Source organism: Thermobia domestica, chromosome 8 (genome assembly GCF_964235325.1).
Source record: "Thermobia domestica chromosome 8, izTheDome1.hap1.1, whole genome shotgun sequence".
NCBI lineage: Eukaryota > Metazoa > Arthropoda > Insecta > Zygentoma > Lepismatidae > Thermobia > Thermobia domestica.
Window position 1 is genome coordinate 213405820 of NC_137461.1, and position 26538 is coordinate 213432357.

At 33.9% G+C, this 26538-nt stretch overlaps 1 protein-coding gene across 1 annotated transcript in view; it reads right to left on the reverse strand.

Moving 5' to 3' along the window:
- Positions 1–576: 576 nt before the first annotated feature.
- The window catches only part of LOC145691944 (carboxylesterase 1F-like), a 37136-nt gene continuing 11174 nt past the window's right edge, over positions 577–26538 (reverse strand). Inside the window, exons 5-9 of the mRNA XM_081767247.1 lie at positions 22186–22278; positions 20066–20169; positions 19229–19364; positions 3726–3852; positions 577–834 (exon numbers count right to left, since the gene is read on the reverse strand). Of these exons, the coding sequence (XP_081623373.1) occupies positions 657–834; positions 3726–3852; positions 19229–19364; positions 20066–20169; positions 22186–22278 (638 nt within the window). The 3' untranslated portion in view covers positions 577–656. The remainder of the gene's footprint in view (positions 835–3725; positions 3853–19228; positions 19365–20065; positions 20170–22185; positions 22279–26538) is intronic.

Sequence of the window (26538 nt, forward strand, 5' to 3'; positions counted from 1 at the left end):
AATATGAACGTTGTATATTGCTTGTGATAGCATCACGGACTACAGTGTCCATTTAAATGAATTTTTGAACATAGTTGTTACCCATTTCAGGTTGGGTTTTCATCATGCCGCTTTGATTAGAGGACGTAAGAAAGAAGGGAATTTCAAAACATGTCAAAAATAGAATAGATTATAGGTTTTTATCATTGCACTTCCATTGAAATGCTTATCTTAAGAAAATAAGAGAGTTTAAATCTTTTCTATACATCTATTCTCCTCGTGTAAAGAAAGCGCACTGGAACTGTTACATTACATAGTAAAAAATAAGTTACGGTGTACGTCTGCATAATTCTAATAGTTAAGCAACTTAAAAAATAGATAGTTACTTTATGCCTACGTTATGCACAATTGGAGCAATCAATAGGATCCAGAAGTGTCCAGATGGTGGTCTATATGGACTACTGAGTTTTGCATATGATCTACTCAAACATATCCCGTTTTTCTTTACTAACTGTACAGAAAAAGCAATGGAAATGGAAGATGTTATTATTCATATTACAGTTTACACACTAAACAGTATATTTCATTTAACAAACAACCAATTTATTGTTTTATTGTCATTTAAATGATCTTGATATTGCGGAAAACAAAATTTTTCCGTTCATAATAGTATACATTTAATGAAAGGTCTGCTCAGGTTGAGGTAATCCTTCTTGGGCAGAAACGGTGAATTCGTTTTTAAAATTCTGAAGAATAACAAATTCTTTGTCAATCTTCAAGTATTGTTCATCTTCTGATGTATAAGGAGGCCATTCAGGGACGCTATCCACGGGATTGTCTGCAGCTGTAGGATTTCTACAAAGAGGAACAAGGAATATGTTAATAGGAATCACAAGTGAAATAATACAAATCATACAAAAATAAAGTGCCACGACAGATGTAAGGCGTTTGGGCAGACCTACAAAACAGCAGCCTGTGGTTTACTGATCGCTGGGATGACTTTTATAGGTAGTGTTGTGTCATTATTAGGATTTCAAGTGTCTCACCCTAGAAGAAATTAAACAATTGACACAATTTACTACTTAACAGTATTCTTTTCTCATACGCATTTGTAATAAATAAACTGTTTGTTGCAGCTGATTAGAAACTTTTAGTCATGATTGACAACGCATGACTTACTTTCTAGAGCCATAAAATTAGTTTTTCTCTTATTTCTCGAAGACTAAACATTAGAATTTATCCGTAAAATCATTTTGTTCAGCTGAATGAGATATATCAGTTGATACGTATCTTAATCTTTGTAATGTTATAGTTTGAGAAAATAAGGTTTTAGTATTAATCATAATTTTGTACTAAATCTCATTATTCATAATGGATACTAATCTTGTGATCGTGTCATAATAAAAACATTAATGAGAGAATATTTGATATCAATATTATACGTTGAGTGCTTATCGCACAAAATAATAGATATAAAATTATTCGGTGCTTTTGTATTTTTTAATGGCATATCAACATTTACATTCACTTATATAATCTTATTCGGTCGATGAGTTTTATCAATTGGTATACATCTTTGGGTGTCTTTCTGTGTTAAACTAAAGAATAGGGCATGATGATTGGACTTAGTTAATTTTTTTTTTCCATTTCATAATCAGAATATTTATTTAACAATATGTTTTAACATATTATAATTTTTGCCTAATTATTTTACATTTAAAATTTAACAAATTTACAAAAACAAGAGCTGAGTAATACCGTACAAGTATAGAAAATACAATAACTGGAAGATTAAACCTGCGAAAATACAATCTATTACTGAAAAAATCATAACATAATGATATGATTATTTCTTGCAAATACTAGTCAAACAAGTGATAAAAATTAAATTTTAACTATTACAAGAATAAATAACATGTATATAAACAGAACAATCCTAAAGCAAATCTCACAGTAGAGATAACTTTATATACAAATCAATTTCTTCTTCTTCAAGCATAAGAAAATCAGATAACATAAAGAAAGGTGTTTTAAAGGAGAAAAATCTCCTCTAGCTCTTTACCTGGTGGTATGGTTCCTAATATAGAGGTCATTACCTCTTTACACTGCCATACTTATTCTCTGAATTAGGAAGGTGCTTGCTCTATCATCACCAGATAATTGAGTGATGCGTTTACCTACTTCCTTTATAAAACTGAAGCCTTCTTTGCCCCAGGATCCACTGGATTCAATGGCAATGGGAACAAATTGGTACTTCTCTATTAGGTTACTGTATTTTCTTCTTTTTTCTGTTTCCTTTCGACTGGCTACATTGCCCGCTTGGAGTGAGGAGAAAGGAAGGTTGGAAGGGGCGAAAGTATCTGTGCATGTAAAATCCCAAATCAATGATTTGCCTCTCTTCCAAGGTATTAAGGTCATCCCATCTGGTCTTTTACCATCAGCTCTACTACATCCATTTGGCTCCCTTATTGCCAGTATACCTGCTGAAATGAGTGCTCTCATTATAATGTCATTGACATTAGAGTGTCGGGGATATCTACCTGTACTTTTTATGCAAGACAGTCCATGCAGTCCTTTTTTATCTACTGGATTCTTACATGACTGACATTTATGAGGTTCACATATATTTGCTCCCAACCGTAACGCAACAGCTATTCGAAAACTCTCATTACTGAGATGAAGGCCTAGAGGGGACGAAGGTAAAGCTTTAAGCCAAGCTCCTCCTTCTATGGATGATGCAGCAATTATTCTAGCCTTGTCTTCTAGGCTGTCTGAAGACCGTAGCAAAAAGGAGAAGTGTGATTTAAAGATAGTTGCCTTTGCAAAGCATGCTGAACACAAAATTTATTGTCAACTATATGGAACCCGTTGCCAAAGGACGGAAGTTTTATACTGTGTTCAGTTTGTAGATTATATTCCTTACATGCGTATCTTGTAGTTATACCTCTGACAAAATCAGGTAACAACTTACTTACTTTTGACTGGCAGTACGCATATTTGCGGATCCCAAACGTTTCAGCATATCCTCTGATCTGATTGGTCGATACAGATGCGATATCACAAGACATGATCTACATATAATACAAAGTAAACGAACAAAGTGTGGTCTAGCGTAATATGCTAGTATTAAAAATGTTTTTGGCGAGGGTTCGAATCCTGCCTACGGAGTTTTTTTTACTACTTTTAAAAATGTTTATAACACTTCTTTCGTTAAAATAAGGTTAAAAATAATATTCAAAAAGTGATTTAACGATAATTGTTTTAAAATTTTCATTAAACGTCTTCCATTAAAATAAAATTTGCCCTTGTACTATATAGATCCACAGCAAATGTAGTAGTAGTAGTAGTACGTTTGCCCTTGTACTATATAGATCCACAGCTAATGTAGTAGTAGTTGTAGTAGTAGTAGTAGTAGGAACGGGTTAGAAGCCCCGCAGGGGTTGTTTGGATTATGTTCTCGACATCAAATTGACAAGAATGCTGAAACGTTTGGGATCGGCAAAAATGCTGGCAGTACTTTTTAAATATATATTTATCTTTTTCTCTATTTGCTATTCATTGTTGATTTTTATTACTCAAATATGTGTGTTCAATTGTAAAATAAAATTATAACTACTATTATATTTTTCCTGAGAATGTTATTTAAAACATATAGGATGAAATATAAGTTTAAATTTATCTAGCAGCTTAAAAAACGAAAAAAAACAACAAGTGTAATTTTGGAATTTATATAGAATAACACTTACCCATAAATTGCAAAATTGGCAAATAATCTAACTAATCTACGGGAAAGCTGTTCCCCTTCTTCGTCCAACGGTTCGCCTCTTTCATCTCTAGGATAGAGGTATTTTAATTCTGCAGAATGACCAACACCTGAAGAAAATAGAATGGTCTTGTATTACAAATAAACATAATGACTATAAAGATTAATTTATATTATTTTTCTTAAACTTTAAGAAATGAATTTAAAATTATCTTAATAGTTTACTATAAGGAAAACAAAATTTCGTAATTAAAAACAAAACTATTAACAATAGTTAATGAAATTAGTCTTCCAAAACATTGCAATAAGAATCCAGTCTTTCTTAAAATTCATAAAATATTATGAACTTTCACACGCAAAAATAAGTTTAGCTAAAAGTTTCAAAAGAGTTCAGATTTACATTGGGTTTACAAATGCAAACTCTTATAGTTCATAGCAAATTACTTCTGAAACCAGAGAAATGAAATATATTATTTGATAAACTCAAAAGATTTGAATTTGTGTATATAAGATTTACCAATATTTACTGGTAGTCAGAACTTTTATTTATTTTATTTTATTTATTTTTTATTTATTAATTATTTTTTTGGTAAAGCTGACGGGATTAGTGTCATTAAACTTCAGCTATTTGCAATAATATTTTGCCAATCGTAACCTACATTTTTCTAACGACACGGTGCAACTTGTCACGTAGCTCACCAGACTCTCAACTTATACAAAAAGTTCCTTGCAATAACTGTTCTGTAGAAAAATGGTACTGTGAGTTGCCAACTAGCTCACCCCTCTTGATTATTTTCTTTATAGTTTGCCAAATCTCAGCTCTATGAGAATATGTCACGAGAACCTCGTAAACGGAAAGGAACATTGAATGCACCATTGGCGATTTTACAGCTCAATATGTCTGTCAAGGAGGTTGAACATTGCACTCTCACAAGGGAAGGTCACGAAGTGGCTCCGCTGAAATCCGAACGAGACATTTGAGATGTTATAACTAGACGAACCCGAAGGTTATACGTACCACCAGGCAGGAAATTGTGAGTTACAACATATTGTGTAATGTAAAAGCTATTAGCTGGGAGAATAGTTCGAACCGGGTAATTTGTTCGGAGACGGTTGACTAAATGAGAAGCTCGGCGAACACACATCCCATCAATTTCAAGGGCACACTTTTTGGGGTAAAAATGTTTGCCTCAGAGTGTAGCACAGAGTCCCAGACAGGATCCAACTCACAAATGTCAAATGGCAAGGGAGGTTAAGTAGCACATCGTTTAAAAACTGTTTTGAATTGAAAGAAAATGGCGCAAGTCACGATTCTCTACGACTATCCTGTTTAAAATGGCGGCGGGTAAAAATGTAAACAAAAACTTAATTCTTGTTTCAGCGCTCGTGCAAGCAAGACGTGTAATACAACCGCTTCTACAAATTTGCTTTCATTGCAAATATGTCTGACTTGTGTGGTAGTTGCAAGAAAGAAATTTCAGCCGTCAATCTGAAAGAAATTATTTCGTGTACCGGTGGTTGTGATAATTATTTTCACGCCAAATGTACATCCTTGAAAAATGCTGAAAATATTCGAAAACTAGGAGCAAGAAAAGAACAGTGGAAATGCGATGTGTGCAAATCGGGCAATAGTGCGGAGTGTACGCTAAACCAAGATACTGACTTGAAGAAGCTAGTGCAGCAAGTGAGTGAAATTCATGCAAATTTGCCAGAAATTATGCAAATGAAAGATAATATTCGTGATCTAGAGAAAACCATAAACTTTCTATCGGATAAATTTGATGACTTTGCTAAGGAAATTTGTGATCTAAAGAAATCAGTTAGTGATCTAACGAAAAAGTCGGAAACTTTGGAAACAGAAAACAAAAAACTGAAAGAAGCAATTGGAACACTAGAGGACAAAGTAAGTGAACTAGAACAAAAACAGTTAGATGAAACTATTGAAATAGTTGGAATTCCCGAGACAAAAGAAGAACAAACCAATGAAATGGTAATGAAGGTAGCGAAGGCAGCTGGAATAATAACAAAAAGTGAAGATATACAAAAATCCTATAGACTGCCCACATCAAAAAGAGACAAGCCCAAAATAATTATTGCTAAACTTTCTTCAAAAGTAATTAGGGACAACTGGATTCAGAAGTTTCGAGAAAAGAAGAGTTTATTAGCGTCAGAAGTCAAACCTGAGTTCCCGAACAATCGAGTTTTTGTTAATGAATAATTAACACCAAGCAATCGAAAAGTGCTATACGAAACAAAACAATTCGCCAGGAACAATGGTTTCCGATTTGTTTGGGTGCGTGATGGAAAAGTGCTTCTAAGGAAAGACGAAACATCCCGAGTGAAACATATCAAAAAGCTAGAAAACCTACAAAACATGCAAAACTAAATGGCTCAACAGGACTTCAACTTCACTCAAGATGGAACAGGTAATTAATGAAATTTTCTTATACCAAAATATAGACACTAACATCTGTAATAATATAGACTCTTTTAATGAATTATTTAATGATAAAACCTGAATCACAATTATTCAATTGAATATTAGAAGTGTTAGAAAAAATTTAGATGAATTTTTAGTATTGTTACAAAATATTGCTATAAATATAGATATAATTGTCTTAACAGAAATATGGAAAAAATGAAGCAACTTGTAACATTAACATAAACGGATATCGCTGTTATTATACAAATAGGTCTTTAACACGTGCAGATGGAGTCATGATATTTGTAAACGAGCAAGTTGACATTGACAAGGTGACGGAACTGAATCTTGTTGACGCCACTGGAATGCGCTTACATCTAAATAATGCAGAAGGTTGTAACATAATAGCTATATATCGCACTCCAAGTGGTGATGAGAAAGCATTTCTACAATCACTAAATGATGAGCTTAAAAATTCATCAACTTGCTCTTTGGTTTTAGGTGATGTCAATCTAGATATATTAAGTGACAAATACTGTGAAAATATAGACACGTAAACTTACTATATAGTCATGGTTATGTTTCATGCATAAATAAACACACTAGAGTTACAGAATATAGTAAGACTTGTATAGATCATATATTTTTAAAGTACCAAAGTCCACTGAATGTCACATCAGCTGTGTTGCAAACAAGTATAATTGACCACTTTCTCACTAGTATAAATGTTTCCATTACAATGCAAAAGAGGGAAAAATATCATATGAAACAACAATTATAGATTATACTTTATTAAATGAAGAATTGAAAAAATGTAACTGGAATCTGGTAATACACAGTAATTGTGTTAATACTGGAACTTCGAATTTCATCCAAATAATGAAAAATTGTATAAGTAATTCACGTATTAACAATAAAAATAAAAATGTTAGTAGTAAATATCGCAAAATAAAACCATGGATAACAAAAGGATTAGTCAACTCTGTAAGAGAAAGAGATAGATTAAGTCGTTTAGTAATAAAAAACCAAAACGATTTAGAATTTAAGGAATATTACAGAAGGTATAGAAATAAACTTAGACAATTAATAAAAGAAGTTAAAAATGACTACTATAGAAAACAAATTACATTATGTAATAACAATGTTAGTAAATTATGGAAGGTAATAACAGATATTATAGATAAAAATTACAAAAAGTATGTAGAAATAAATGAACTAAACACTAAAAATGGTCTAGTAACGTTTGAACGTGATCCAGTGTTAATAGTTGAAAGTTTTAATGAGCATTTTCCAGTGTTGGCAAAAAAATAGTTAACAAAGAGATCGATGATAAAATAAATTTGAATTTGAATTTCAATTCCCAAACTAAAGTAGTAAACTCTATATTCTTCACTCCAATCACTGAACAGGAAATTGAGCGCTTCATAAATGAATTATCACCAGAAACAACATCTGGTATAGACGGTTTATCAGCAAGTGTATTGAAACATACGAAATCAAATATATTAAAACCTTTGCAGTATATCTTTAACCTAAGCTTAGAAACAGGTGTATTTCCTGATGATTTTAAGACTGCTGTAATAAAACCTATATATAAAAAAGGGTCAAAGGCTGACCCTAATAACTATAGACCTATATCAATCCTCAGTAATTGTGCTAAACTATTAGAGAAATGTATGAAGAGAAGATTAGTTAATTTTCTTGAACAAAATAAATTCTTTTCTTCAAATCAATATGGATTTCAAAAAGGTAAAAGTACATCAGATGCGGTATATAATTTAACAGAGATTGTTTGTAAAACTGTTGATAAAGCTGAAAAAGTAATTAAAGTTTTCCTAAACCTAGCTAAAGCATTCGACACAATATCACACAAAATTCTCTTAAATAAACTAGAAGGATGTGGAATAAGGGGTATATCACTATCTTGGTTTAACAGTTATTTGAAAGACAGAAAACAGGCCGTCCAAATAGGTAATTTTCAAAGCAATTATTTATATGTAAAACAAGGAGTCCCTCAAGGAACTGTATTAGGCCCAATATTATTTTTAATTTATATAAACGATTTGTGTAATTTAAAAATGTACGGGCATATACAATCATTTGCTGATGACACCTCACTTATATTTACTGGTAAAACATGGACAGATGTATTCAAAAAAACTGAAGCAGAAATGAAGAAAGTAAAACAATGGCTTGATAATCATCAGTTAGTATTAAATGCTGAAAAAAAAACAGATATATAACGTTTTCACCAACTATAACAGGACAGCCAGAAAACATGTCACTAAAATTGCATTATTGTCAAAATACTGAAAAATGTAACTGTAGTCCTCTTATTAGTGAAAATAAAGTAAAATACTTAGATATATTTATTGATAAGCATCTAAAATGGTCATCTCACATTACACATATCGCCACAATACTAAGAAAATTATTATATAAATTTGTTCAATTTCGAAACATTGTAAGCATAAAAATATTATGAACTGTATATTATGCTCTTGTAAATAGCATACTTACATATGGTATATTAATTTGGGGTGCTGCTTACCCTACTCATTTAAAACCTCTGATTGTTCAGCAAAATAATATTGTAAGAATATGTTTAAAAAAGGGACTTGAAAGTAGACTAGATAGACTCTATGACCAATTCTCAGTATTACCACTTTCAAAATTACATTTGCAGAATGTATTAATATATGTTAAAAAGAACAGAAACAAATTGGAAGTAATAAAACATACGTATATAACCAGAAATGTGACAAACAAAAATTTAGAAATTAGAGTAACGAGTAAATCTATAACTCAATACCAAACATATTACAGAGCTCCGAAGATCTATAATGAACTCCTACTCCTAATCAAAGATGAAAGTAATTTCAAAACATATAAAAGGTTAATTTTACAGTGGTTAAAAGAATTGAAAACTGTTTAAAAAAACTACTGTTAGCTAAAAGTAAGAATAAACCTCATATGTTACGATAATAAAATAAATAAAACACGAGAATCAGGCTCACACACAAGCATTTGCTTATGTGAGCCATTTTCTATCTTTTTTATACTTTGCATAAAAAATAATACAAAAAATCGCAATATAGAAATAAGTGCATTGAATTAAGTTACCCGACACTGGGAGATAGACATGACTTTTGGAAGTCCGAAGTCCTGTCATCTCTGAATACCGGATACGTTAAACTCTACTAATAAAGGGAATCTAGGAAGTCCGATTTCCTTTAGAGAAGTAATAGCACTTATAAGTAGAAAATTTACTTGTTAATTTCTGTAACAGTTATTTTCTCATTCTTCTATTTTATTTTCATTAATATTTTGTATATTGTTACTTTATAATTTAATATGTTTATGTATTTTTATATGTATTCCTTAATATATTGGATACATCCAATATATTAATTTTCTTCTTTAAATAGATAAATAAATTGAAAGTTCATTGTCACCCCTATAAACCGGAAAAGGTAAGACAAATGTAAAAACAGGAAAGTACATGTGCCATTATTTTCAACGTACAAATTTAAGTTGAAACGTCTTGTCCGAGGACCCCCACAGGGTCCAGGGTGGGTGCAAGTGAAAAGTTTCAAATACAAGAGGGGTTAAGTAGCGCATCTTTGAAAGAGTTGTTAAATAAAAGAAGATGAAGCATGTATCGACTACTTGCGATAAGCATGTGCAAAATGGCGATGGGTCAAAATGTAAACACAAACTTAATTGAAAAGGCTCTGGCCACCTTGAATCCAAGATGGCCGCTTACAACCTACTTCATTCATAACGCTACGAATCTAAATCTCTATTTTTCTCTATTATGTATTTAAAGACGTTAGAAAGACTAAAGAACAATTGAAGTTCAATTTACTTCAACTATTATTTCATTCCGTTCTCCCTAATACACATTCATCACGGTTCTATCGATATCATTTATGTGAATATAACAAAAATGCAATGAACACACTGCTAACCAAAAGTTGAATACCTTCAAGAATTATCTGATTTTATCATACCTAGTTCATACATAAAGGACTCGCTTCACCAGTCAGGTTAGGGACTCTATTGTAACGTATTCGTGATGGTTACATTTGTGTGCTATTCGTTGCTTTGATCAAAATATTTCTAGCAATATCAAATATACGAAAAACTATTTACAAGATTCGCGAGCAACACCAAACCACGTGTAAATCATTTCAGTACATAAAGCTGCGTCAAACTTTGTTGGTTTGGTCACAATATTCCAAGAAATAACATAATTAAATAAAAACTCATTTTTCAAGCTGGCAGCCATATTGGATAACAGATGATACGTCTTTAATATTTTTGGGATATTTATTATTGACCATAAACGTAAATACAACCTTTCGCTTCTCCAACTTCAGTAGTTTGGATTGGACATGCGTTTGATAAATAGTACGGCAATTTGAACTCAAGATGTCACCTTTTTTAATATTTCGTATCTTCTCGTCACCTACTGATCAATATTCATACCGAATTTGATTTTCCTAGCTTCAGCCTATCCTTTCGACATAGGTTTTAAGCGGCCATCTTGGATTCAAGGTAGCCGTAGATTTTTCAATTAAGCTTTTGTTTACATTTTCAGCCACCTAAATTTTCCATAGGGTTGTCGTAGAGAGTCGAGACTTGTTCCATCTTCTTTCATTTAACATCAATTTTGGATCCCACCTGTGACCCAGGGGAAGCCCTGGGACAAGAGGTTTTAACTTAAATTTGTACTTTCAAAATAATGCCACAGGTACTTTCCTGTCTTCACATTTGTTCCACTGTTTCTGATTTATAGGGGTGGACATTGACTTTCAATTAAGTTTTTGTTTACATTTTGACCAACCGCCATTTTACATAGGGTTGTCACAGAGAGTCGAGACTTGCACCATTTCCTTTCATTTCACAACAGGTTTCAAACGATGTGTTCTTAACCTCCCTTGCCATTTGAAATTTTTTAGTTGGATTCCGTCTGGGACCCTGTGGGGGACCCTGGGACAAAGCTTTTTATCCCAAAAAGTTTGTCCTTGAAAATGATGGGACATATATAGGCCGAGCTTTCCATTTACCAAACCGCTTCAGAACAAATGACTCGGTTCAAACTATTCTGCCAGGTAATTTTTTTTTGTAGTTTTTTCATTACAAAATATGTTGTAACTCACGATATCTTGTCCCGTGGCACTATAACTTTGGGATTCGTCTAGTTATAACATCAAATGCAAACACAAATGTCTCGTTTGGATCTCAGCGGAGCCACTTCGTGAACCTCCCGTTTCAGAATCAATTCCACCTACCGAAACAAGGGAGGGAATTTGAGGAACTTGCTTTAATTGGTATTTGCAATAATAAGAACACTGCCAATTATAATATATCTCTTTCAAAAGTTCTCATGTTTTTATTAGTAAATCATACAAGCAAGGAAGTAGATGCAGGATAATTGCATTGTTTCTCTGCTAGGAGATGGTAATGTCGAAATTGTAGGGTAACGATGAATAATAAGCACTTAATTAAGAATAAAAACACATATCGATTCTCAACTAGCCTCTACAGACACATTAGTTTGTAAGAGGTTCAGAATTTTTTTTCAGTGTATTAACATTGTGTTTCTACCGAACATGCTTTTGGGTTAGAATCTCTTGTGATAATAATTCTTCTATTCTGTATCGTCATCAAAATTGTATGTCACATCTTTTCTTCTTTCATTATCGTTAATCAAAATGTTTGCATACTTGTAAATTCCTATATATAAGGAATATATAGCATAAAAAGTTGTGACCGCAGGTTATATGATTGTGCAACAGATTTTATAAAATGCATGAGAGGAACTAGGTTACAGAATTAATGTGAGATATTTACTGTTTTTATGTTACTGAATTTTTCATGTTATGAAATCCAATTGTCATGCTCTTCTGCATCTGTTTTTGTTGTTTGCCTATAGAGTTTGGAAATTCCAAAGTTACTTATGATATATGTTTATCTACTTCTTCTCTAACTGCACAAAGAACCTCACATACAACAGAAACAAATGATGCCGGAAGTACTAGCCGAAATATATCAATATTTGATCAATTAACTAAATGATATCTTGAGAGATAATTTCTTCAGAAATAAGTCGATACAAAAAATTAAATAATGTACGTTCTAATCATATACGCAATATAATCAAGAAATCAAGAAAATTCTGTTTCAAACTGTTCCTCATTTGGCATTAAAATAAAGTGAAAAAATGTGATTAGTATGTCTTCAATAGAGCACTAAACTTTATTGTCATTTAATGGCAAGGAAAACGTTGTGGTCAAATGTGCAAGTTACACTGTTTAATTATTATTTAAAAAAAAATGTCGACTTTGGCTGTAAATAGACTACTGGACACCAAAGGTGGCCATTTTTCACTGGGCTCGCTCGGGCTCGCACTCACCTGTCTCAGCTAGGCTCGCGATCACTTCTCCCAACTGGGCTCGCACTCACTCGGGCTCGCGCTCACCAGTCTCAACTAAACTCGCGATCACTAGCGCACGCGATCACTTCTCCCAACTGGACTCGCGCTCACTCGCGCTCGCACTCACTCGGGCTCGCGTTCATGTCTCTCGACTGGGCTCGCACTCACTCGCGCTCGCGATCATTTCTCCCAACTGGGCTCGCACTCACTCGGGCTCGCGCTTACTTCTCTCCAATAGGCTTGCGCTCACCCGGGCTCACGCTCACTTGCCTTAATTGAGCTCGCGGGTATATGATGGGTATAAAGAGGTATTAAAATCTAGACTTTGACTAGCAGTAGGCCTAATTCAGTAGAAAATAGAGCTATGAATGCTATATATCAGTTGTCAGATATAAAAATAAAATAATAAAAATGTTGCAGGGTTTAATGTATTAAACGTGGGCGGACTTTGAGGAACTTGAAATAAAATGCTCCTGATATTTAAATCTGGGCTTTGACTACTAGTAGGCCTAGTTTCTCAATAGAAAATAGGCTATATGACTAACGTCATATAGAAGTTATCAGACATCAGAATAAAATATTAAGAGTTCAAGTCTTAAGGCTGTCATCACATTTGCAGACCAATACTCATCAAATGAATCTCTTTCTTGTTTACTAAGATCAAAACAACTTATGAACAAAAAGAAAAGCTTAGTGTTAGCAAATAAGAAAGAAACATGTTTGAGTGTTTGTCTACAAGCACGACGGCAGCACTAAGAAGCAAAGCCTAAATATATCTGAGTATGATGATTTCGAAAAAAAAAACACCAGTCCTGTTAGCAAACAAATTCTATTATGTAAGTACTCATGCCTTATCATGAAATTATTTTAATGCAGTTGATGAATTGTCAGGCTTATAAGAAAAATTTGGTTCGAAAATTTCCAGGGCCAAAATTAGGCTTACTGTCGCCCATGTTTCACACATTAAACCTGCAACATCCCTATTTTATTCTGATATCTGATAACTGCTATACGACATTAGTAGCTTTACTTTCTACCGAGTTATTTGGCCTATTTGTAATTGTAGTCAAAAGCTAGATTTTAATATCCAGGGCATTTTATTACAACTTCCTCAAGGTCTGCCCACGTTTAATACAACGCAACTACGCAACGTCCTTATTATTGTTTTTTGTATACCTGATAGATAAGTCATATAAGATAGTAGCTCCATTTTCTGCTTAGGAAGTAACTAACACCTGAATTTCAATATTCGGCGAATTTTATTACAAGTCCTTCAAGGAAGCTTATGTTTGCTATCGGTGAGCTTTTGTCCATCCCTGTAATATGAGACTGTCGGTGAGCTTTTTGCCGTTGAGCTTATGTCCAACACCCACATTACGCATAGATATCTCTTGTTTTTAACTAACACACAGATTCTTAGTTTTAATTTTTTATTTATTTACATTTTTGTGAGAAGACAGCTTTAGAAGTAAAATTAGAAGTAGAAATTTAGGAAGACATTACAGGTATTCAACATTCGTGAAATTACAGAACTTATAATAACAAGAGCTAAACGTTTCCCTAAAATCTGCTAAACGTTTGGTAAAGGAAGTAACAGGATCTGATGTCAGTGACTCTAAGTGTTTGTTAAAACCATTTTACTCGTATAATAAAACAGCTACCTCTGCGGAAGCTAAAAGCAAACCAAAAGGTAAAAGGGAACTTTCTCTGATCCCTTTATATCGGTTTGAATGTAACACAACGAAATAATAGTACTTCAGAGGGTATTGCAATGTCAATGGTCTCATAGGCTCCAGTAATACTTGCAGGAGTTCCCGCCTATCCTACAGGGATGTGTTAATCAAAGCACTAAAAATTAGAGATTTTTGAGAAATTTTGGTAGTGTATACCTCCAGAGCAATAACTTTTATATATAGAGAGAAGGAAAAGTAGAAAAATATTTTCTAAATTTTTAAAAATGTACTTTTAATCGGAGGGAGCTTGCAAGAGAAGTACACGGATAAAAATTAAAAGACTTTTTTGCTTCAAACTAAAAGAAGAAAACTTCCCTACTATATTAATTGTCGTATACAACAATCAGGGCCGGACTTCAGCGGATTGGACCGATTGTTCCCAGTCGAGTCCCGCGCTAGAGTGTAATCTACTATTCAGTGCCGTCTTAGCAGCATAATGTTCCCCTGTGGAAACCAGTGTGGCTCCTATGACTAAATTCTGCAAGTAATACATGCAATTAATACATTCTGCTCGTGGGTCCCTCGGCCAAGTGATCATCAGACTGTTGGATGGCTCTTACTCTTGGCTTGTGAAATACTCACGATAACATATTGTAATACATGTACATCCATGAACATAAACAAGGGAGCGTATATCCTGTTGGCCTCTATCTAGAATTTGAGGGAGTGAATAGTTTGTATTAACAAACAAACAATATTTTCTAAAGTTAATTCTGCAGTAGTTTCTTTATTTCTTTAATTTTCCAACTTCCGATGAAAAAATAGGCCTATTAAGTGATATGACATCTCAATGAATACCAGGATGATATAGTCTTAATGCGATTTCGTTACTTGTTTTTCTGGAACCGGGAGTCCCACAATAGTGTTCCCATTCGGGTCTGCATCTTCTAAGTCCATTAGATTACTTTTACCCCTTACTTTGAAGCAAGAAATAATTTTTTAACTTTGTGACTTCCCTCAGGAGCAACCAATACTTTTAATTATGTATTTTAAAGCATATTGTCCTGCTAAAATACATTAAATATGAATATTTCTTAATTTAGGCCAAGTTTAAGAGTATTAAAACTGAAAATTTGAAAGTATGCGTTGATTATAGCCTGTATTTTGTTAAAACAACACCAAAGAAAATTAAAAGTTAATGAAAGCTCAATAAAGATGCTTATGAATGAAATTTACGTCATAACATCAGTTTGAGTCAAGAAGTTATGTGTAATACTATCGAAAATGGTAAGCATATTGTGGTTCTAGTTTTCAATTCATCTGTACATTTCCTTATGTATATTAAAAGCCGGTTCTTTAATGGCGTAACATAACGGAAAAATAGAACTTATATAAAATAAGGTAATAATAAGAACTGCGTTAAAAGAGGAAATGTAATTATGTCAATTTACGAAGCTATCGTGAAATTTAGAATGTTTTGTGTTTGTTTGTTTGGAGCTTAATATTATTTTTCATCAGTGAGGTTATATGAGATCTCGCTCGTCTGGAAGATGAGAATACTTAACACTTATTCACAGTAAATCAATTAGAATAAGTGCCTGGCAACCGTTAGATATTTCGTCAGGTATGTGCTAATCTTCACGGTAATAAGATTTGATAAATCCGCAATGAACATATTGTCAAACAACATCAAAATCGAGTTGTAACCAAGGGTAAAAATTGATCTGAAAAGGTTGGGAAACGCATGACGTCATGTCATCCCTTGTGCCTATCTTTGTCCACTATATTTTTTTAGGAAGTGGAGAGACGTCATAGATATTTTTGGAAGTGGGAGATGACGTCCCCCATGTTTTCCTTCACTTTTAACTCTGGTTGCAACAAACGACACGCCATCGTTTTAGGGTAGCTTTCGAAAAAAGATTTTAATGAAAGGAGGTGTGTGTGTTTTTTTTTGGGGGGGGGGGGATGTTGAATTGTTATCTTTCTTTCTTCTAATAGCCAATTGACTTATTTGAGGAAGTATTTTTCTTTTAAATAGACGAGAGTTTACTTATTCAATTTTACTAATTTCTTCTTCTGGCCTATTTCGGGGTTCCTTGCTTTAAAAATATTCAATGTAATATTGTTTTAGTTTTTATTTATATATATTAAAATTACATAATACAGTGGTTAAATTTCGCATAGAATACATTTAAAGATCTCAAGAAGAAGTAGTCAGTAAAATTAACTGGCTAAAATTCTTTGTTTCCTCATATAAATTAATGGGCTGAATAACCATTACGATGCAAGTTATCAGCATTCCTAAGAGCTACTTTTGTTTATTGGGGGGGGGGGTGCGGTGGCTCAGTGGTAGAGCGTTCACCTCTGGTGCTTGGGGTCGCGGGCTCGATCCCAGCCCCGCCAAGTGAACCTTGTGGTGGACAAACACCGTGTGCGTGGGTTTTCTCGGGGTTCTCCCGTTTCCTCCCACTTTCTTCATTCCACCATTTCATTCATTACTCACCATCACCGTCTCCTTTAGCCTAACCGGCATAACCGTGGGACGTAAAACTCAAAGATTTCATTTCATTTTTGTTTATTGGGATTTAAAGAACCTATAATTAAATAATACATAATTATTTCGCTCGACTTTTCTATGAACGCACAGCTTCATTAGTTGTTAGTAAATAAATTTCCTACTTCGGAAGGTCAAGTAGTTTCCTTATTCTATGATCTCGCACACACACACACACACACACACACACACACACAAAGCTTGGGTCATGGAAGTTCTTACTAAAACAACAAAAACAAATACCTGCCTCAAATACCATCCTCTCATAATAGCCATGAAAAAGTCGGTTCTCTATCGAAAGGTGTTTGAAGTCCTCTGGACAATAAAATGACAGCTCACAAGTAAGGGACCAAATGGTTGTCGCGCAAATCAGATGCAGACATACGCCATCTGACTGAGTATGAAAAGATATGGAGAACACAGAAATTTAAGGTGCTAAGGGCCATAGGGAGCGGAGCGATGAAAGAGGAAACATTGAATGTCGGCAAAATTGAAGAAAGTCGGGAATGACGGGAAAAGTTAATTTCTTGCAAACAGGGAAAGAAAGTCAACCAATAGAAACGAACTAAACATAACAAGAGCATCAAGGACGAAGAAAGATCATAATCAGGGTTGCCATCCGGACCGCAGTGTTGCCAGCTCTGCATAACATTGATATGGAAGATATAGCACAGTATAGCAATTCATGCACAAGGAAAAATATTAATAACACAAAAGACAATTGAAAAGACTCTGTACACGTGCGTAAAATGGTTTAACGTAGTCGTGAGTGAATATCACACCCGCGTGGAGGAAAATAGAGAACAGTACGCACCATTTGTAGTTTAATTGCAGTTGACGTGAAGATCACGAACGAATGCGTGGTCAACACACAAACATTTCTCGCAGTGAGCACAGCGGATAAAAGCAAGCTGGTCACACGCGTCTCTGCAGCATTCCTCTGTGAGTCCATTTTCAAAGCAATATACGGAAGGTGTTTCAAACTGTCCAGGATGTTCATTGGAGTAGCCACATTTGAAAAACGCTAAGCGTATCATCTTTTGGAATCGCCTAGAGGAAAACTGGTAATGAACAAATGACTGAAGGCGGAGAAAGTTCTCACGTTGCCACACGTTAATACTGGAGAACACTAATGTATCTGTGATGAACGATCATCATCATCATCATGGAACAATGCTCCCAAACACTTTCGTTTCTGTGTTATCATGTGTCCCCCTTCACTTTCATGTCTATATTTGTCCTCCCTCATGTAAATTATTCACTCACGAGTATCGTTAAACCATTTTACGCACGTGTACAGAGTCTTTTCAATTGTCTTTTGTGTTACTAATACTTTTCCTTGTGCATGAATTGCTATACTGTACTACATCTTCCATATCAATGTTATGCAGAACTGGCAACACTGCGGTCCGGATGGCAACCCTGATTATGATCTTTCTTCGTCCTTGATGCCCTTGTTATGTTTAGTTCGTTTCTTTTGGTTGACTTTCTTTCCCTGTTTGCAAGAAATTAACTTTTCTCGTCATTCCTTACTTTCTTCAATTTTGCCTACATTCAATGTTTCCTCTTTCCTCGCTCCGCTCCCTATGGCCCTTAGCACCTTAAATTTCTGTGTTCTCCATATCTTTTCATGCTCAATCAGATGGCGTATGTCTGCATCTGATTTGCGCGACAACCATATGGTCCCTTACTTGTCAGACCTCAAGAATGTGATTTTTCATTTTGTAAAGTTGTTTAACTCTTCCTTTACAATTCTGCACATGGAATGAATTTCCTATTTTTTTTACTCTAAAGCAAATTAGTCCAAGTGAGTGTGAAGTGAGCGCGGGCTCGCGCTCATCTCTCTGGACTGGGCTCGCACTCACTCGCGTTCGCGCAACCAGTCTCAACTGGACTCGCGACTCACTTCTCCCAACTGGGCTCGCGCTCCCTCGCGCTCGCGCTCATCTCCCTCGACTGGGCTCGCACTCACTCGGGCTCGCGCTCATGTCTCTCGACTGGGCTCGCACTCACTCGCACTCGCGCTCACTTCTCCCAACTGGGCTCGCGCTCACTCGGGCTCGCGATCACTTCTGTTAACTGAGCTCGCGCTCACTCGGTCTCGCGCTCACTTATTTCATTGGAGCTCGGGCTCGCGCTCAATTATTGGGCCCGAGCCCGATTGAGCGTGAGTGCCGAGCTCACGAGCGTCGGGCTCGCGAGTTTGGACACCTATACTGGACAAAGCTGGGAGATTTGAGTTTAAAACGTAAAGCTCTTATCATTCTCTTCCATCGATAATATTTCATATATTTTTTCCACGTTATGCAATAAATTATATGTGTATCTCAATTACATTAAAATTTAGATTGATGTAACTCAAATTATTACAATTATTATACTAATAATTTCTTACCCGCAACATTATATTCATTAGGTCCAGAATATTGTGGTTGATAATAGTCGAAAGCATACCAGTAACTTGTATTATATCTGGAGTTAATTTGAAGAGCTCTATACGTATGTCCTCTCATAGACAACAAACTCATTAACTGAAAATAAGAAAATGGAATTTTAAGAATACTTCTGTTACTACGAATAGAAACTTCGCCGAAGATAACCTTAGATAGCATAAAATCAAATATTTAGCAGATTCACTACATGTTAAGAAAGTGGTTTCAAAGATAACCTCAATACAGTAATTTATCATGCACTGCAATTGAAAATAAGAGAAAGACAGGCAAAATATTGTTTTTAAATTTAAGTTTCACTGATATGATACCTGAGTTCATAATCAATATAAAAATGGAGTTGGAAAGCACTATGTGTTTATACTAAAATTGGTCAATCTTGAAATATTATACGACTGTTTATTTTCTAAAACCATTCGTTTCCAAGAACGATTCTCAAAAATCAACAAATCTTAATCAAACTTAACAAGGATATAGACTTCGACATGTTGGGTATGAATGTGTGATATTTTCCTGAGTAGAACTGTTGCTCTTGAATTAAGAATCATTAAGGCTGAAGCTTAATCTTAGTTAAATTTTCAATAAAGAAAATCAGCAATTGCAAGTAACAACAGGGTTAAATTGTGTAACGTGTTAAATTGTCTTCCAATCATAATAAAGTAAATAAATTCATAGTTGTTATAAATGAAGTTTGTGTTTAAAGTTAAAAGTTTTAAAATAAATGGAACACACATTTATCTGCAATAGAGAGTCTTACAAGTTTACGTATAAATGGTACTTACGTCAACAATGCCTGGTATTAGTTCGGTGAAGTTGTCCATATTAGCGTAGCCTAAATACTTTTCTTGAACAGCATCAACCACGACATGACCAGGATCCAAAATACCTGAAAGATGATCACATTCCTAAACAGACAATAACCCTAAAGCACAATTAAAAAAGAATATAATTCTAAACTAAACATACATAAACATTTAATTTTTTTAATGTTTTCAAATTACTTTTTTATCACTGCAACTTTTTTTAAAAAAACGAATAATTAAAAAGTAGAGGGAGAAATTCAAGATTTAATACATGGTGACGTTCTTCTTGTTGGTTTATTTCATACGTCTATATTTGTGTTTTTGTAATCTTTCTAATAGTTTGTATTTACTCTCTTATTCTCATTATGAATAACATGTAACCAGTAGCACATTATTGTAACTACTACCCCTTTACAAAATTGACTCCCATCTTTTCATCTTCGTATCCATTATCCATCAGTAGCGGCTCGTAGTCTGTACAAGCACCGGTTGCAATGTTGCAATATCAAAGGTATGTAGGTACGCGCAAGTGTTCCCCTCCCCCAGCATTCTTGAGTCCTATCCAAGAAATATTCAGGAAATATGAAGAGGAAAGTCTTTTAAGCTCTATTTGTATATTATTGATTAAATTATTTCTCTAATATTAATTTAATATATAAGCTATTTCCTTTTTTTTCAAACAACCACTATCAATGTACGTTTAGACACTATTTATATACAAAACCTCTACACTCATGTTATTGAACACGAGATAAATCGAATATATAGTATGTGCTGTAAGCCATGAATGATGGCGTTAATCCGAAAAGAAGAAAAAAAGCAAGAAAATTGCATGCACGCAGTTAAACAAAATTATTTAATTATATAAACTATGCATTATTTTAGAATGGAAGGTCTTTCTTCGATCTTTCGGGCTTCAAATTTTTCTATGACTTTATTGAAATCTGAAATGCTGCTCGCCAAGTTTCTCTGAATAGAAAGCATCGCTACCGCAAATATTTTCCGCTTTATTTTCTTTAGGGTCCAGAAACACCTCTCTCCTCCGACAATATGCATTTTGTTAGCATTTCTTTGTATAAATATACGGAACAAAAAGTCAATTTTCAGGAACCACGTATTTTTTTTTTTGTCTGTAAAGAAGCATGAAATCTACGATGTTTTTCTTTGAAAATGAGAAAAAAATAGTTTAACGTTCCAGCAAATTAGGCTAAAGAAGACAGATGAGTATTGGAAGTGAATGATTTGATATTAATTTATGCTCTCCGCCGGAAATCGAACACGTAATAATGTGCACGAAGGACACAGAGCTAGGAATTAGACCCGTAGTAAGACATTTTCTTCTTGGAGACTCGATTGACCCCCCTTCCCCCCAGAATAGGATTTTTTAAAAAATAAATCTTATCCCAAGAATTTTCACCTTTGTATTATAAATGTTAAATAAAATCTATTGACTTCGAACGACCGCCCCCCAAACTCTCAGCTTGGATCCGTCCCTGCTACCACCAGACTTATATTTGTTCTTTGCGAGTTTATGTTTTGTGAATAACTTCTTTCTTCCACCCGTCTGTATCTTCCTCACCCTATTAACTGAGTCAAGCGCTGCTAAGCGGAGGAATTCGTAACTATTACAGAAGCTGACCAGTTGCGGAAAAAATGCAACCGTAAGGGACCAATACGGAAAGATAGGAGCGTTGCAAGAATAAATCCACTTCCCCATGTTAAGAGATAGGAGATCGCTGCCATGTGCTCAATGTTACTGCTTCCAGTGGCAGTGTTCGCTGCCACTGGAAAGGTAAATCTCTCTCTTTCTTTCCGTTTTTTAATTGACTTTTTTCAGAAATGCATCAATACTGTTTTGCGCTCAAGAGCAAAGGTTTATTTTTTACTGATACACTACTTTAACACTTAAAAATATTTTTAGTATTTAAAAAAATATCCGGTTGCACAACCATGCAACATATAGTACCAGCCACCACTGTTATCCATACCATGAATGTGCTATTTATAATCGTTTGCATTAGTTAAAATACATGAACACAGGAGCACAGTTTTATTTACATTAATTTATTAAACGTAATTGACTAAATTAGACTGCTTACCATTTTGCCTTAATATTACTTCTACCAAACGATCCCTTCTAAGATCAGCATCTGTTGTAAAGTTGTTTGGTTCTAGGTAGCTGCTTACAAAACCTGCGTAGAAAACGAAGGTATATTAACATGAAATAAAATATTGAAGGGAAATTGTAAAGCCTCCAGAGAACTATAACCATAATAAAATGTACCTACGTTTAATAATTTTACTCCTTTGTTATAATACACAAGTTAGTTATACTGCTGAAAAATAATATGAGATTCAATAATGAACGTCTTTGTGTTTTTGAATTAAAATGATTATTTGAAAGATACTGAACCATCTTTAGTAACACGAAAATCGTAGGCTGCATTTCCTCTCCGTACAGCAGTCGGATTGGTAATAGGAGTGTTAGAAATTACGATTTTGATCCCAAAACTCGGAACATTTATAATTTTGAAATTTTTCGAAATTTTGGAGTTACGAAATTTTGGAACCTCATGATTTCGAAATTTCGTGGTTTCGGAATTTCGTGCTCAGATTCCGGAATTCCGACTTTTCTAAATTCCGACATTCTATAACACCAGGCTGTTTCAGAAATTAACGTGTGACTAAAATATTAATTCCGATTTCAGTATGAAGATTTACTATCAGTAATCTGGAACATTCCTACTCATAAAGTGGACTTTCATGGATTTTATATATATATATATATATATATATATATATATATATATATATATATATATATATATATATATATATATATATATATATATACAGAGAGAGAGAGAGAGAGAGAGAAAGAGAGAAGTAACTCCACCGAAAAACTTCGTGAGGTGATTCCTTATATGAAATGAAAGAGGAAAGTTATAATAAACATGGGTCGATAAACGTCTCCTTTTAGAGCTATGAACCTCCCAACATTCGAAAAATCACGTTTCGAAACACCCTGCCTTTGAAACTACAGGACTCACCCCAAGCGATTTAAGGAGTTACACAGGAATTAGTATGAACTCTATCTAAATATCCACGTTTTACCATCTTCCGTTATCGACAAAACGGACTGTAAAAGGGATGATCACTTATAGGGATACTCCTTTAAGTACTAATGGTGCATTCGTTTAGCTGGTACTGGTGAATTCTGAAACATGGATATTTAGATAGAGCCTATACTAGTTCCTGTGTAGTTTCTTAAACCGCTTGGGATAGGGCCTATAGTTTCTAAGGCTGGGTGTTTCGGAAAGTGATTTTTCGAATTTTCGGTGATTGATAATTCTGAAAGGAGACGATTTTCGACCCAGGTTTATTAGAACCTGTTTCTTCCATTTCATATAACGAATCACCTCCCAAAGTTTTCCGGTAGAGTTACCTTCCACCCCATATATATATATATATATATATCCCATGAAACTCCCTTTTTCTGTCTGTGTGTCTGTCTTTATTGCAGATGATTATTTTAAACTAAATAAATATAATGTTGTACAAAGATAAAAAATTCTTCTGCTGGTCAGAGCAAACAAGGCAGTGTTTTAATTTATACTTACACATATGTAATCTATATAATTACATATGAGCAATTTATTGAAGCAACAACGGTTTTAATGCGCGCCATTACAATATGAGGATGAATATCCTTCCCACTTCCTTACTTTATCTGTGTATGTTCCTACAGATGTAAGTGAAATATAGGAGGACAGTTGGAAATTTCGGATGCGTATTAAGATTGGAAGGAGTACTAGCAGTATCAGATGGTGGTAGCAATTGCATGCAACGTTTCGCATAAATTCAAGAAATTTCATACATTTCCAAATGGAAGCTATTGTAATTATTCTACTGTTTTACTGAAATTCTCAACAAAAATAAAAGTAATAAATTTCAATTTGTTGTATTATTGGTGTAGTTGCTATAACTCCAGATAACATTTCCTTAAATTAGGTATTAGTACAATATTGCATGCGACCCCTCAATACATTTCTTATGTCTATGTAAAACTCCTACAATCTTAGTTTATATTGCAGTATTAAAATGATATTTCTATTAACACATGTACACTTATTTAATTTACAATATTGTAATAAGTGTAATATGTCTCTGAAAACGTGCGCTAGACAAGACATGTTTCAGTATTGTCTTTTCTCGTACATGAGATGATTCAAGACAATTAATTCTTCTTCCGTTTCGAATTTTTGAGACAAGTCGTGATATGTCTTGTCTCATCTCGAATGACTAGAAAAACGTAATCTAAAACTATGTTTAAAATATTTCAAAATACATCAAGGAAGGTTTACAGTGTATGCAGAAGGAAATACTAGCTATTCTTTTTAGGTGCATTGCACTATTATGCAGCATTGATGGTTCAAAAAGTTGTGTCTACTCTTTACATCAACTCCGGAACACATGCTTTACTGGGGTTTTGAAGCACGTTTACCGAATAAAGAAATTAAAGCTTAAGAATTTATGAAGAAAAAAATTGATGTTTTATTATAAACAAAGCACCTGTCCCTGGAATCAGGCTTCTGGATATTATGATGACAAATGTGAAAGAATGTACAATCAATATTAGCTTTCAAGTGAGCAAGGGAATATCTGGCAAAGATATGATAACTGCTCCATTATTTATATTAATTACGCAATCATTTCTCTCTAATCTTCTCCTCTACCTTAGCTGATTTGATTATTTGAATATGTTTAAGTGGAACCACGGTATATATTTCTGTAAGTTATGGTTATCCATCTTGTCCTTTTTATCTATAAAACAGCGCCAAAATTTCAGATTTTAAGGTTCTTATCCCTTTTGATTTATCAAGTTATATTTTAAAATAGTTGAGTACAGAGTCCATTGACTTTCATAGGTAATGGGTACATGGACGCAACCCTTTTAAATTTTGGGAACGGTACATAGGACCACCACTTAAATCTAGGAATTGACAGTTAAAAAAATGTAGATGCTACCACAAGACGGGGGTATGTACGTCTATAAGTTAGAGTTGTCAATGTCGTTTACATTTATGGGTAAGAATCGAAAAATATATTTTTCGGAGATTTTGGACCAATTTTATTCTCTTTAATATGATTTTTATCATATTATATAGTTATAAGAATGAGTACAGAGTCTGTTTTCTTTCGTTAGATATAGATATATTTCCCCCTTTCAAAATTTGAGAGGGAGCACATAGGACCTGTACCTAAATTTAGGAGTGATCAGAAAAATAAAAATTGGTAAACGTTAGCAAGTACTGAAATGTATTATTAAATGTAGTTGGTCTTGCTCATCTCCTTGCATGGGTAAAGACTTGCCAAATGTTATTATTATTTCAACGTGTTAGGTTATTGACTTAATTTATGTTATTATGACCCGTTGACACATTATATGATTGCATGTTTAAGTGTATGGATCCATTCTCTTTTATAAAGCATAGGTATATAGATACTCTCTTCACAAAATTTGGGAAGATACAAAGAACCTCTCTTGAAATTCGGGAATTGTTAAAATAAAATAAATTGTCTAGAACTCCATCATATAGCTTATAAATTTGGGTGATCTGCTTATCTCCTTCTATAAGTATTAAATAGACAAAATAGTCAGATTATTATGTGGTCGATCAATGACATCATTTATCATTTTAGACGAGGCTTCACTACAACATATGTTTATGTGGCTGAGTGCATGGTCAATTCTCCTTTCATTGGAAACAAGTGCATTGATGCACTTCTCTTAAATTTTGAAAACGCTGCATTGGCCCACTTTTCACATTTACGAATTGTGAGAAAAATGATAAATATTCGCCAGACTTGAATATATATTTTTTTGTAAATTTGGTTGGTACCGCTTCTTCCATTTCAAAGGTAAAACTTGTAAAGATTTGGAAGTTTATGATCTATTGTGTCCTCTTTAATAAATTTTTGTGTATTATATTCTTACATAGAAGTGTGTATGGGTTGATTCTCTTTTACAGAAGATTAGTATTGATATTTTTCCTTTAAAACTTCGCAGTGTTACATTGACCCACCCCTTAAATTTGGAAATTTTCGAAACTAAAAGTTGGTAAACGTTCTGTAGGACATGAATATATACTTCTTTAAATTTTGTTGGTTATGCTTATCCTCTTTTTATGGGTACAAAATGATCAAATATAACACTTAATACTTGGCAAAGATTTTAAATTTTGGCACCAACATTGAATTAGCATGAGACGCGAGTTGTAAATGCTGTTCTTAATATGCACTAAGATAAATTCTAACGTATAATCTTCTGGATGAATAGAAGGTACCATTCTTCTTCATTGAACATCAGTACCTTGAGACATTGTTTTTAAATTCTGTCAAAACTTTCGACCTTCCTTAAATTTACGAATTCTGAAAAAAAAATGATAAAT